Consider the following 15,000-nt stretch of genomic DNA (forward strand, 5'->3'; position numbering starts at 1 on the left):
GTGGGTAGAGAGAGAGTACATGACATTCCGTGACAACACAGCCACGGCACAAAAAAGAAGTGATGTTATAGAGGCGTGACTCGTGTTTTCACTAACCTGGCTACGGAGAAGAGGAAGAGGAGGAGGAGGAGGAGGAGGAGGAGGAGGAGGAGGAGGAGGAGGAGAAGGAGGAGGAGGAGGAGAAGGAGGAGAAGGTGATGGTGGTGGAAAAAAGGGATGGACAGTTCCTTGATTACGTGGCAAAATTTCCTACGATTAAGTGACGTACGACGGGAAATCCATCGAGAGAGAGAGAGAGAGAGAGAGAGAGAGAGAGAGAGAGAGAGAGAGAGAGAGAGAGAGAGAGAGAGAGAGAGAGAGAGAGAGAGAGAGAGAGAGAGAGAGAGAGAGAGAGAGAGAGAGAGAGAGAGAGAGAGAAAGGATGCGTCCTCCTCGTCCAATACAATACAGTTCCATAAGTTACTAAATTGACACACATTCTGCCTGTCTGAGTGTGTGGTTGCACGTGCGCGGCGGTGGCGGTGCTGTGTGTTGTGTGTGGACGCCGTGTGGTCTGTCTGTGGGCCTTGTTATGTGGCTGACCTCCTTGACCATATTGTGTGTGTGTGTGTGTGTGTGTGTGTGTGTGTGTGTGTGTGTAAACAAGTGTGTGCGTGGGAATCAGCATGTATGAGCGGCCCTTGAAGCGGCTTGACGGGGGCCCACTCACCACGAGTTTGCTAAGTAAACAGTTTAGCTCGTGCAAAAAACCGACCCTGATGAGAAGCTTCCTATCTCGAGAAGACGGAAGGACGTGTTGGAGAATGTGTGTGTGTGTGTGTGTGTGTGTGTGTGTGTGTGTGTGTGTGTGTGTGTGTGTGTGTGTGTGTGTGTGTGTGTGTGTGTGTGTGTGTGTGTGTGTGTGTGTGTGTGTGTGTGTGTGTGTGTGTGTGTGTGTGTGTGTGTGTGTGTGTGTGTGAGAGAGAGAGAGAGAGAGAGAGAGAGAGAGAGAGAGAGAGAGAGAGAGAGAGAGAGAGAGAGAGAGAGAGAGAGAGAGAGAGAGAGAGAGAGAGAGAGAGAGAGACGTATATTTGGGAACACTCGTGTACATCACAGTCCTCACGTATGCACCGTCCAGCTACCCACCACCATCTATTCCCGGCTACACTTTCTCTTCCTGGGGACTCTCAAGCCTTCCGCTATCATCGTAACATGCACGTCCTCACAACTGCTGCTTTATTCACTCTGTTTTCAAATGACGATGACTATCACTAATACAAAGACTGACTGATTAAAAAAAATAACAATGTGCCGCTGCATCGTGGTCATATGAACCATGCTAATATAAAGATCAGTAGCTGTAGTCAATAAGTAGGTAATAATTAATCTGTGGCGAATAAGACTGATGGTGTCTAGTATTGATATTCGATCTGAAAATATATGTTAAGGATAAAGTTTTCGTTCTAAATTGAGGGGATAGTCCTTGAATCACGCAATATGGTAGTCACAATATGGTAGTCACAACTATTAATTCAAGTAGAAAAAAAAAAAAAAGCGGATGACTTTTACCACATATACTCAGAAATTTTTCAGTTACATATTTAAATGAAGGTCCACTTTTGCACAGCATGGGCACCGCCCATCGGCGTCGCCAGGTACTTATGTTTCTGTTGCCGTGTGGAGATGAAATGTGGCGGTGTTGGCAGGAGTGACGCAAATTTATGACTTCTTAATGTGCGTGCGGTGATTCATGCGTGCAGCGGCAACCGATACAGCGAGTACTTCAACTCGCCAACGTGTTTGTGGATGTGTGCGAGAGATTAATGAGCTAATGGAGGAAGTAGATTGATTGGCGATTGAGGGAGAGAGAGAGAGAGAGAGAGAGAGAGAGAGAGAGAGAGAGAGAGAGAGAGAGAGAGAGAGAGAGAGAGAGAGAGAGAGAGAGAGAGAGAGAGAGAGAGAGATACATTATATATATATATATATATATATATATATATATATATATATATATATATATATATATATATATATATATATATATATATATATATATATATATATAAAGACAAACAGTAATATTCCCCTGGTTGGAATCAAACTCTAACGGGAGGGCGTCGGAGCCATACGGAGGTCGTGTGTGTGTGTGTGTGTGTGTGTGTGTGTGTGTGTGTGTGTGTGTGTGTGTGTGTGTGTGTGTGTGTGTGTGTGTGTGTGTGTGTGTGTGTGTGTGTGTGTGTGTGTGTGTGTACTGTACACAGACAAAACACAGACAATTAAACGTTTAGAACACAAGAAAAGGAGCGTCAGTAGTGACGAGGCTACAAGATAAAGCCGGTGACGGACACAGGAACTACTGGTCCGTTTAACCTTCCTCTGCTTCCCCAGCTGCTGTTCGGGACTCTGTGGCCACAACGTCGTACGTGCCGACAATCAAGTAGAGGCCCGCCACCAGTACAACACCCCATCGTAATCGGGCCCTTGAACAGCTTATCGCCCCTCCTAATAGAGGATGGTGCAGGGAGCGGAGCTGATCCCCAAGGGGCAGCCACAGCTGGCAAGGAAGAGGGGCACAATGGCACTTCTCGGGCGTGCCGATGGATCATTGGCATTCTCAAACAAAATGAAGCGGGAAAATGTGTATGTAGAGCGGAATTCGGACAATATATGCCAAATATATTTTAAGATTACAGGGTGTGAAGGAATTACGGTACTGGTAACTTCTACATCCCTTCAAAGGAAGCACTGGAATGCACATTGTAATAGATATTATTATGAAGCAGAACCACTGAGGCTTGATATCAGATACCAAGTAGAGAAGAACAGCACCCAGGAAGACAGAAGTAAACAGCAAGACTAGCAACACGGCAGCGAAATATAGAAAACCGAAATGTACAATTATGTTATCGGATAGAAACGGGAGGTTAATGATAGAAACGCTTTGGTTCTACTTTTCTTGATGTGCACTTCAACGCCACCATCCCTGACCATACAGCATGACAAAACTATGTCACTGTATTCCATTTCAGTACTTCAGTATGTTTTTTTTTTTTTTTCTATTACCATATCTTGGATTGTCAGTGAGAATGCTAGTGCTTTGTCATCTCGTCGAAGAAACCTTTGTTGTTCCCTTAGGTGATATATGTGAAATTTAATTAATTATATATATAAAAAAAAATACTTATGATGTTATTCCCGAAAAGAGACTAATATAAATAAGAAAATGGTCAATTTAGTTTCTTATTGAGAGTCTTGATGCCCCTCTTTTGAAAAAAAAAAAAAAAAAAAAAAAGTTCGAGGCATAGGGAGAGGAAATACGGGAACTGGAAGAGTTCCAAGGTTTACCAGTAAAAGGGATGAAAGAGTGAGATCAAGTAGAAAATCTTGTGCAGCGAGACTGCAGGAAGTGGTGGAGGGGGAAGCACATAATTGGCAAGTTCAAAAGAACAGTAACCATGGAAATAACGGTGGAATATAATAAGAGATGCAACACTCCAGCACTGGGTGAGAAGATCAAGACAACCTGTCACAGGGGAAGAGTCAACGAGATGAAAAACTTTGACTTCACTTTGTTTAAGAAGGCCGAGTGAGTTGAACCTCCTTATATGTACGTGCAGTACTCCATATATGGCCGGATAAGACTCATGTACATGTAGAGTAGACAGCTGTGAAGAGAAAAAAATTATTGGCGAAGGAGACGCAGAGCACATAACTTCAAAGAAGCTGTTTTGGCAGGAGAGATGTGAAATTTCCATTTGAGATATTTAGTGAAGAGCTGCCCAAGTATGTTCGGTGTGGGGGGAGATATGGATAACTGGATGTTAGTGAAGAAGGGGTAATTGTCTGGAAGGTTGTCTCGAGTGAGTAGATGGAAGAAATTACTTTTCATGTATTGAAAAACACAAGGTTTGTTCAACCACATTCTTAAATAATAGATAGGTTAAAGGTTAGGCGTTCTGTGGCTTCTCCACGTGAACTGTTTAATCCCTGCTGAGTTGGGCGTCTGGTAAATGAGATTAATTTTACTGGTAAGCTCTGGAACTCTCTTCCTTTTTTCTATTTTCCCTCCTGCCTATGACTTGAGCTATTTTAAAGAAGCTATTTCTCGTGGTTCATTTCATCCTGTTTCTTTTTTAGGAGAGCAATTATGAGCGGGCTTCCCGATCCCCACCACATGCCAATCTCCTAAATATACATAAAAAGAAAATCTTATATCGACATGCCATATACCTGACAGCAGATGGCAAGCATCAATACAGAAACAAAGTGTCAAGGCAGCAGATAAAAATCTTCCGAATGTTCTGATCCTGAAAAACAGGATTAGGAGTTTCGTAGTGCAAGAATGCATCGTGTGCTACAATCGTCTAACGCTTCAAGACATCACCATTTTTTAGCACATCTGGAGTGGATCGGTACATTCCCTCTGATTTTTTCGACCTTCATCTATTTTCCTGAACGTCTCCTCACGAAGACGGACACGTACTCGTACATTTGTCTATAATGCCGGGCTGAAATCCTCCTTAATGAAGGATCAGCTGAGACAAAACGCTACACATTGCCTCACTAAAAGAAATACAATACGCAGGAAGAAATCTCTAGTCCCTTAGTCACTTTTCTACGACACACAGTGGACACGGTGGCTTTTTTCTTCCAAGGCCTTTGGAATTATTTTGATTTCCCCAGCTCGGCAGGGCAGGATGTGGTCAGTTCTTGCCCCCTTACCAGTACACGACTACGCCATCTACTAAGAGTTTCAAGCAAGGAAGCACAATGAAACGAATTACATGTAGACACACATTTAAGTTACCATTTTTATCTTTTGTTCCTCATCCCTTATTGCCCAAGTCAAAATAAACTATGCTCTCTAGTGCATTCATATCCCTACTGGGTCAGGAACGGTCTTTCGAGATCACATGAGCTGAAACACATTGCTATTTTTAAAAATAAATTAATAATAAATGAATAGAAAATAAACAAACAAAAACTAATACATATATAAAACAAAGCACGTCAATATTAATTCCTGAATCAATTATCTGTGCTGGACACGTAAGCCGACTGCCTCCTCCCACACTCTTTGTCTAGATATTCTTCTATCGCAATATTAGTGAATTCATAAATCATTGCTTTGTTTAAAAATCCTGTGCTTCCTGTTTTCTTGTAGATGAGAGAAGGCCTTACTGACGTCAATGAATCGCCACGCAGCAACCAATGAGATAATCGCGGGGAAGGGTCGCCGCGGGTGTGCTGTAAAGAGGCATGGCCGTCTGAACGTGAGGCACAACAGCAGGAACCATACAGAGGTGACTGACCTGAACCCTACCAACTGACGTCGCGCATAACGTCGCGCCCACAGCGACGTCATGCCTCAAGTCGTGAGGCAGTGGCTGAGGTTAGGAATCATCCTAAGAAGCGAAGGATGATATCAAGAGAAGTCGAAGGAATGAATATCCAACGTCTATACTCCCTCATTCTGATAGTTAATGAATGTTACTGGTGGTGTACTTTCATTCTCAGCAAGGTGTTCCCGGAGCTCGGCTCATGTGATGGCGTGACGCAAGCCTTACAAATATTGTCTGAGAACTCCGTTTGTCAACATTCATCTGAAACGAAAAAAAAAAAAAAAAAAAGACTTAGTACGTGTTTGACAATGAACATCGTACTGTGTGTGTGTGTGTGTGTGTATGTGTATGTGTGTGTGTGTGTGTGTGTGTGTGTGTGTGTGTGTGTGTGTGTGTGTGTGTGTGTGTGTGTGTGTGTGTGTGTTTGAAGTTAAGAAAGTGTAATGCACATTCCAAGATGTCCTGAATAATAATAATAATAATAATAATAATAATAATAATAATAATAATAATAATATTATCATCATCATTATTATTGCTATTATTATTACCATTATTATTAGTAGTAATATTGTAGTAAAGGCTACAACTTCTTACTGTTATCATTATCATTATCATCATTACCATCTTCACATATTAACATATTGTCGTGTATTATTACTAGCACCTCCTACGTGAGGGTCGGCCCAGTGAGGCACTACTGCTAGGGTGGAGCAGTGTCATCCTGCTTCCTGCGACTCGTAAGACGACTAAAAGGGGTGGAGCGAGGGGGTAACAATCCCTGCTCTGTATCTATGCTCCCTTCATGTCTGGTTTGTCTCCCCTTAAGTAATATCCTTGCATAATATATAGATAGATAACCATCGGTATTATTGTCTTCCTTTTTCTTTCTTCCTTTCTTTCTTTCTTTATTTTAATCACTCTCCTTAACACTTTTTTTTTCGTCCCTGGGATCACGATGAGTGATAGCAGAGAAAACTACAGACACTGCAGGATGAGGATAGCGTTCACTGTGCGTCAACTTTGAACTGTTTCGTAACGTCTGCTTTTGTGTGAGGATCTTATTACGCGCACAGACCTTGTCAGTCACGTCGTAGCTGCCCTCGAAGCGACGAGACCTCCACCTGTAGGCAGTGTCAGGGTTACCTGTTAAGGAGGCGGAGCATCGAGAGTGGGAGGAGTCGAGTGAATGTCGTTATCTGGGAGGGAGGAGTAAGGGAGCCCTGCTGGAGGACGGTGAGAGGGTGGCTGTACGAGTATGAGAGCTCGCGTGCATGGATGCAAGAAGACTTCGTGAGAGGAAAGAGAAAAAACATAGCTTTTAGAGTACTTTGTATTCCTTATTGTTCACTGTTAGGTTTGTTATTTTCTGGCAGACAGATTATTAAAACGCTCTCTGTTCGTTTGTCACTCAAACTCACACAGCTGCACATTCTTCTTTCTGACGTGCATCCCCAAAAAGATTCACAACCAGGCTTAATGCTCTGCCTGCGTCAATAACGAATCCACGCGTCTGCCTGACCATCCGTGACGTCATGAAAGGTTACGTAAGAGCGAGAGCTTTTCCTACGTTGCCTTACACTATGCGAAGAGAGAAAGAGAGCAGTGGCGTACGTGACAGCTTGAAGGTTCTGCCACCGTCACATTTATTTCTAAATTATATTTTCTACCGGAATAATTTTCTTTAGAACTTTTCATCAAGACGAGCTTCAGTTCAGTAGTGATGCAAGAATATGTAGAACAGAAGGTTAGGTCGTAGTACTCCATCTTGTATAAGAAAAATCTTACTTTTGGCAGCCGTCCTCTCCTACATGTTGATTTTACATTTACATTCTTTCTTATCATAGACACTGGCAGTTCGTTGAATTACCTGCATCGTATACATGCATCGTGAGATTTGTAACAGATGAGCCTGTGGACACGTGTCAAAACCATTTAATTGAATATTGGCATATGGTACCAGTCAATGAGTTACTCTTACTCGATGAGTTGCCAAATCTTTCCTAAGCTACTGACTCACTGGCAACTCACCACAGATGGATATATATAAGCCGCCGCGACGCTACCCAGTCACACCTCGACGTTATCTAGTCGACAGCAGATAAACTCGGGTAACCTACCTGGAAGTTGAAACGTCCATTGCTTGTCAAGCGATTCTTCATACGGGAGGGAAGAAACATTACGGGAACTCCCTGCCCTTCTAGGCACGCCCCACGAAGCCCTACCTTCCTCATAATCTCGGAACACGTGACTTTTGCTCCCGCTGATTTCATGTTTACCTCAACCTTAAACGTTCCCACCATGGCACTGGCTGAGGTTAGTGCTACTGTAACCAAGGCATCAGGGAAGACGCTGGCCAGGTTCCGTAACCGCTTTCACTCCATCTCCGAGTTCCGCACGGACGAAATGTACAAAACGAGGCCCTTCTCTGCATTCGGAGTGTTTTCCTCCTCTCCCGATGACCTCACCCAGCAAGAACTGGACAGCTTTGTAGATTCAACTAAGAAGGAGCCAACTAAAATAACGAAAGCCCAGATTAAGGAGTACGGCAAGAAATACAGTGATTACCAAAAGAATGACAAGAAGAAGGAGCCTGCACCATGGTATAGGTTAGTGTCCCGGTGTGTGTGTGTATGTGTGTGTGTGAGAGAGAGAGAGAGAGAGAGAGAGAGAGAGAGAGAGAGAGAGAGAGAGAGAGAGAGAGAGAGAGAGAGAGAGAGAGAGAGAGAGAGAGAGAGAGAGAGAGAGAGAGAGAGAGAGAGAGAGAGAGAGAGAGAGAGAGAGAGCCGCTAAAAATACATTTTTATGTGGTCAGTGTCAATGACATTAACACGGGAGCAAAATGTTTTGTGATTTCAGTGACGTTGCAAGAAGCCAAGAATGTAAGAAAGTTCATGTGTAAAGCGGTGAGCGTTGCCACGCGTGAGCCAGGTGACAAGTGCCTGTTTTTTATCCTGTTCTTGATTGTGTTACGTGAGGACATTGTATTAAAATGTCAGAAGTTACTTTAACAATGCTACCACATGTATACGTGTGTGTGTGTGTGTGTGTGTGTGTGTTTGTGGGTGGGTGGGTGAGAGTATGCGAGTCTGTACGCGTGTGTGTGTGTTTGTGTGTGTGTGTGTGTGTGTGTGTGTGTGTGTGTGTTACATAAGTGGTGAGGGACCGTGACCTGAGGAGCGCAGGTGCCTCTCAGTGGCTAGTATGAAGGACGACGGCGGGAAGATGCTTCATTATTGATCCATCGAAGGACGCCTCACCCTTAATTCTGAATAACTACTTTTGTGACTAAACACACTTGTATACCTGCAAGATGACACTTTCACCTTCACAGTTATCTGTCTCTGCTTGCCCCTTCCCCTCCCACACATATTAATTCTAGGAGATAAAAATACTAGCATACGTAAGCTACATAAGAATAACTTTACTAAATCATGTATTGCTCAAACTTCATCTGGCGTAACCTGACCAGACGTCCTTCACACACTTGCTGCTGCTCCATGAAGGAATCAGACTCGCTTTACTATCGTTGCCTCTTATTGCTTGCCGGAAAAAAAGCGGTTGGCCCCGTGCCGCGCTGTGTTACTGTCTGGGACTGGAAAGGGAGGCATAATTCTTACTGGCTCGCTTTAGAATACCAATATTAACAATTACATGCAGTAAGTGCTCTGTAAAAAACGCACGCACGCACACACACACGTACTTACGTTCGTGACTTCTGTACTTCAGGGAGCTGATGGAACACTCTCAGCCTGCCCACCTGGTGACAATCGTGGCCGTGGTCTATCTCGCCTTCAGACTATTCCCAGACTCCAGGAGACACGCCACCGAGGCCTCCACCCTCACCCGTCTCCTCTACATCGCCGCCGTCAGTACAGTCTTCGGGAGCCAAGTCTGGATGACCTTCGTGTCAGGTAGGAAAAGTCACACAGCTGGCAATTCATTCCATCATTCCGTCTTGCATCAATCACCAACAGTTAAAACATGTGACTCAGCCATCCATCCATGTCTCATCAACTTGAAATGTGGAGAATGAGTTAATAACACAAAAATTCCCAGTCATTAACAATGTATTTTGCCGTGCAGGTCTGGCTTTGTTCCTCAGCGTGCCTAGGCACGTGTTCGCACAAGTACAACAAGTGTTGTTCCCGCTGTACTTCCTGAGCAACGCAGTGTTGATGCTGGTGGCCGTGGTGACCTACACGAGGCACCACCCGACACACCTGTGGGACAACCACCAGATGATGCAGGTGAGCCGCCACTCACTGTCTCTCTCTTCTCGTCTTCCTCTTCCACGCCACCACTGTCCCCATCCCTCCTCATCGTCCTCCTCTTCATGTTGTAAAGCCTTATATCAATTAATCAATCAACTAATCAATCAATTAATCAATTATATTTCTCCGCCATGTCCTCCTCCTCCTCCTCCTCCTCCTCCTCCTACTACTACTACTATTACTACTACTACTACTACTACTACTACTACTACATACGAAACAATAAGCTCCACAGTAAACTTCGCTTCCCTCGTAACTACTACTATTACTACTGCTACTACTACTACTAATAATAATAATAATAATAACAATAATAATAATAATAATACACCTACCACTACCTTTCTAGCACCTATGGAGACTTCCAACAAAATACTAAAGCACGTAACGTCGACAGATTTTCCATAACACAAGCTACATTTACACCCATCTATTTTCCCTCACCATCACAGCCGTTTCCGTTCATACACATCTCTTTTTCTTTCATCTCTCCTTCTTCCGTCCATCCAGTCAGTCATCCCTCTCTTTCTCCCCCCTCACTCCCATTTTATTTTTTCTCTCTCTTTCCTCCGCTCCCTACGCCGTCTTCTCAGCAGTACTATTCCTGACATCACTTCCACTACATAGTACACACATATTTATAGGTGAGGAAGTAACATTAGTAAGTCGAGAATCCGCCACAAAAAACGCTACGCCAGACTTGTACGCTAAGCAGACCGAAACGCATCTAAAAGGGGAAGAGGCTATAAATAAACAGTAAGGAAGTGAATGTTAGTTGAGGTTCTTCCTAGGTTGGTGGAGGAACGCCCCCACTGAAGCCTTACCTGTGACATTCCAGCCTTAGGACTACCGCCAAAACGCGCCGCCCAGCAAAAAGATACGGCGTTATGGTGCTATTACTGTTTGTTAGCGGATTAAGCGGGAGAGAGAGAGAGAGAGAGAGAGAGAGAGAGAGAGAGAGAGAGAGAGAGAGAGAGAGAGAGAGAGAGAGAGAGAGCGGCAGTCACACCTGTCTTGGTTTACAGGGACTGGAAATGAAAAGAAAATTAACATGGGCGTGTGTGTGTGTGTGTGTGTGTGTGTGTGTGTGTGTGTGTGTGTGTGTGTGTGTGTGTGTGTGTGTGTGTAAGTTAACATGTAATCATCTCATTGTGGTGATGATTGCGAAGATCACACACACACACACACACACACACACACACACACGCAGAGAGAGAGAGAGAGAGAGAGAGAGAGAGAGAGAGAGAGAGAGAGAGAGAGAGAGAGAGAGAGAGAGAGAGAGAGAGAGAGAGAGAGAGAGAGAGAGAGAGAGAGAGAGAGAGAGAGAGAGAGAGAGAGAGAGAGAGAGAGAGAGAGAGAGTGAAAGCTGCCAGGGATACGAGAAAAGCGAAGACGAGAAATGAAAGAGAGAAAGAGAGCAGCGCTGAAGGTTGAGAGAGAGAGAGAGAGAGAGAGAGAGAGAGAGAGAGAGAGAGAGAGAGAGAGAGAGAGAGAGAGAGAGAGAGAGAGAGAGAGCAGAAACCAGTGTCTACGTGATCCCTCTCACGCCAGACGAACCTCCTTCTCGGTCTGGCTTTTCGCTCATCACCCCTCCAGACGAGAAGCTTTGGTGTCCTGGGGGAGGCGGATGACCCGAGCCAACACTGCCATCTAGGTGAAAATTGGCGTTCCCCGATTCTCGCTCCCACGGACGAAGGGAAAAGGGAAGGGGAGGAAAATTCACACGTTATGATAATACATTCTTATTTTGTTCCATAGTGAAGAGTCAGAATGCAACTGTTTTGGTAGTCTTTTTTTTTTTTAAGTTGTTTTTTGGTCGGGAGTAATTCAAAGTTCTTTCTTCTTTTCCCGTCTTGGTTTCATCTCTTTCTTTTTAAGGAGGGAGAGCTTTCTCATTATTTTCTTTCACAATTTCTAGAGTAATTCCTTGTTATTTTCCATGATATATTTCACTAGTTTCTCTTTTCGTCATTCTTCTCTTATATTTCAATAGTTTTCTGTTACTTTCCAATAGTTTCCTCTCTCATTTTCCGTCATTTTTCTCTTCTCTTTTTTTCCAATCATTTCCCTCCTATGTCTCTTACTTTTCTTCTTTCTTTCCAGTATTTTTTTTTCTTATCCTCCCACCATTCTGAACAACAACTCTCATCATTTCCTTTCATATTCCCCATTATCTCCCGCCTTATTGCTCTTTCTATTTCATAACATTTAACGATATATCTCACCACTTAAATTAATATCTTCTCATGTAAGTCTGATACACGAAAAAGCAACTATGTCACAAAAATTCTATTCATATACCAGGCTGGCAATCACACACGGGGTGACACAGACAAACCATCATATTCTTAGCCCCGTCGTGTGGAAAGTAGAAAAAAGAATGATCGTATAAAAAAAATGATCGTATAAAAAGCAAAATGATCACGTGCTGTCTGCTATAAGGAAATGCTATCCCAGCGAGGTCAAACAAAAGTGCATCATAATACCTCTGGAAAGTCCCCAATCCAGTGAAACTTACATGGATCCCCCGAACTAATTATTTCGGTCCGTATTTGGCGAAGGTCCGTCTGGCGCGGCGGATCGAGGCCATTTCTTGTACACCTCAATAGAAACAAAACCTTAAAAGTTGACGAAAAAACGTAAATGAATGAAAATTAGACGGTAATTGTTCCGCATCATGACATGATACACACACATACACACACACAGAGAGAGAGAGAGAGAGAGAGAGAGAGAGAGAGAGAGAGAGAGAGAGAGAGAGAGAGAGAGAGAGAGAGAGAGAGAGAGAGAGAGAGAGAGAGAGAGAGAGAGAGAGAGAGAGAGAGAGAGAGAGAGAGAGAGAGAGAGAGAAAGCCTAATATACAGACAGACAGATAGAGACAGACAAACAGACGGACAGACAGGCAGGGACCGAGACAGACAGAAGGGCATAGATAGACAGACAGACAGACAGACATTGAAATCAAATCACCGAAATTGAAACTGGATACCACTTTTGAGATTTGGACGAGGAGGTGGAAGCAGAAGACGAAAAGTAGGAAGAGGACGAAGAGATATGGGAGGAAGGAGGAAGGGGACGACGTGTGGAAAGAAAATACAGAGGAGAAAGAGAATGGAGATTAACTAAGACGGGAAAAAAGAAAATAAGAGAAGGAGGAAAAGGAGAAAGAGATATGGGAGGAAAGAGGAGAGGGGTGACGAGTGGAAAGAAAATACAGAGGAGGAAAGAGTAAATGAAGGCTAAGTAGGACGGGAGGGAAGAAAATATGAGGAGAAAGGGGACTGATATGTGATGAGAGGTGGATTTCAGTTATTTTTTTGTAAACCGCACCCCTGTTCCCTAGAGTGAGGAGACAAGGCGCCATTCCGTCCCTCCCGCAGTTTACATACCAGTAGTAATTCAAGTAATCAGTCTCCACCACGAGCAGCACACGATGTTCAGTTTTCATGATCATATAACTAATTATTATTTTTTTTTTTACGATTTCTTCTGTGTTTTTAGTCTCTCTCTCTCTCTCTCTCTCTCTCTCTCTCTCTCTCTCTCTCTCTCTCTCTCTCTCTCTCTCTCTCTCTCTCTCTCTCTCTCTCTCTCTCTCTCCGCCTATCAAGTACAACAGCGGGGCTCTGTGGTAAATTTTAAATGTAAGGAGGTCGTAAAAAATCCATTACGTAACCTTCCCCCTTCGTTTGTTTTTCCAACTTCCTCATTAGTAGCCCTCGTCTCTCCCTCCCAATGCCTGCTGCGTCGCATTTACCCTCCATTTTTCTCCTAAGAATTAAGCTTTATTTCACTGTCACTTCCTTAATATGTCTCGAGTGTAAAGTTTTCGCTTGCCTTGGCCACGTGCCGAAAATCAAGGGTGTCGAGCCGCGAAGTGAAGCAAGGCGCGTTAGGAAGAAAAATATTGGCGGTCATCACGCTCAATTTCTGACATGGGTTCCTGTGGATTGCCCCGCGGCTTGTGGGTCAGCATATTTCCCAACTTTATATTGGTTCGTCAACCGCGCTCTTGAGCGCCCCCCGCCACTTCTGAGGTTAAGTTAGGTCAGGTCAGGTTTACTTCAAAATAATATCACACAAGTAACTGTCAGTGAATCACAATAAAAGTATTTTCGAGAAAATGCTATAGTTAGTTTTAGAGCTACAGCCCATCATTATCCCAGACAGGCAGACGAATCAGTATACAGTTGGAAAAAATGGCGATTTTTTTTATTATTTTCTCTGTTTATTAAAGAAAAGATAAAAAATATATTTCATGGTACCAGGAGCTCAGGTTCTTTAAAATACAGCACCTTTCACATCCACGGATATCAAGTTATTTAATTTGTGATTCAAAGCGTCCAGCGGTGGCCTCGCGTTATGAGAGCAAGGATTCCTTTGATGCAAAACTGGGAGTCAGACGAGTAAACACAAGGAGGAGCAAAGTAAAGAGGGAGGAACAGATGGTTGTTATATCAACGTCCTAGGAATGTATGGGGTGAACCCTACGCGACTTTTTTTCTCCTTTTTTTTTTTTTACTTGAGCGTCCCTAAGCGGGTTTCGTGGGCTGAGTCACGTATACACTCTGGAGAGGCCTCAAGATGGCTTCCTCCAGATAACGATTTACATAATGTACCCATAGATGTGCGCGTCTCACCCTTTTCTCATATCAGCGGATTAACATAACGTACCCAGAGAGGCCAAGGCGTGACGGATGCTTGTGAATGTATGTATGTAGACGCCTTGTCTCGGATACCTCTCTGATGTAATTCACATAATTCATATCCGGTACAGAACACACCTTGGTTTATCCTATCATTTTTTTCTGCCTATTAATCTGTCTGTCGATCTGTCTTCATACGTTTGTCTATCTAAATCCAAACAAACAATTACCTGTTTATCTATTTGTGTTTATTTTTCTAACGCTGGTTGTGAACTTTTTTTTTCAAGTGTTGACGTGAAGATAAGTATATTGATATGTTTTCTTTCTCTTTATCCAACAGGGAGCCATCTTGGTGACCTGCTTCCTGGTGAACTTGGGAATCAGGCTGTACCTGGCACCTGTCCTCACCAAACTCATCACCGTCAAAGTAATTATCATACACCTTTGATCATATCTCCTGTGTGTGTGTATGAGAGGGAGCGAGAGAGAGAGAGAGAGAGAGAGAGAGAGAGAGAGAGAGAGAGAGAGAGAGAGAGAGAGAGAGAGAGAGAGAGAGAGAGACTCCATTTCCTCTGAGTGACAGCCAATGTTCCCCAGATGGCCATCGAGCGAGAGGCGAATATCGGGCAGGAGGTGGGAAGCAGCAGCCCGGGTCTCCTCGCCAACTGCCCTCACTACATGCGTCTGTACCGCGCCTTCCGCCGGACCCACATGATCATTGCCGTTGGAAACATGGTATCGATGGCTGCCACCTCGCTCCA

At 43.8% G+C, this 15,000-nt stretch overlaps 1 protein-coding gene and 1 long non-coding RNA gene across 2 annotated transcripts in view; one reads left to right on the forward strand and one right to left on the reverse strand.

Annotated features, from left to right (window-relative positions):
- Positions 1-4,764: 4,764 nt before the first annotated feature.
- Positions 4,765-15,000, reverse strand: part of LOC135100025 (uncharacterized) — a 71,905-nt gene continuing 61,669 nt past the window's right edge. The window contains exon 2 of the long non-coding RNA XR_010268487.1: positions 4,765-5,582. This is a non-coding gene — a long non-coding RNA (uncharacterized LOC135100025). The remainder of the gene's footprint in view (positions 5,583-15,000) is intronic.
- Positions 7,384-15,000, forward strand: part of LOC135100023 (transmembrane protein 205-like) — an 8,998-nt gene continuing 1,381 nt past the window's right edge. The window contains exons 1-5 of the mRNA XM_064002861.1: positions 7,384-7,930; positions 9,051-9,235; positions 9,408-9,571; positions 14,580-14,666; positions 14,837-15,000. The exon at positions 14,837-15,000 is cut by the window's right edge and continues 1,381 nt beyond it. Of these exons, the coding sequence (XP_063858931.1) occupies positions 7,593-7,930; positions 9,051-9,235; positions 9,408-9,571; positions 14,580-14,666; positions 14,837-15,000 (938 nt within the window). The 5' untranslated portion in view covers positions 7,384-7,592. The remainder of the gene's footprint in view (positions 7,931-9,050; positions 9,236-9,407; positions 9,572-14,579; positions 14,667-14,836) is intronic.

Source organism: Scylla paramamosain, chromosome 4 (assembly GCF_035594125.1).
Source record: "Scylla paramamosain isolate STU-SP2022 chromosome 4, ASM3559412v1, whole genome shotgun sequence".
Taxonomy (NCBI): domain Eukaryota; kingdom Metazoa; phylum Arthropoda; class Malacostraca; order Decapoda; family Portunidae; genus Scylla; species Scylla paramamosain.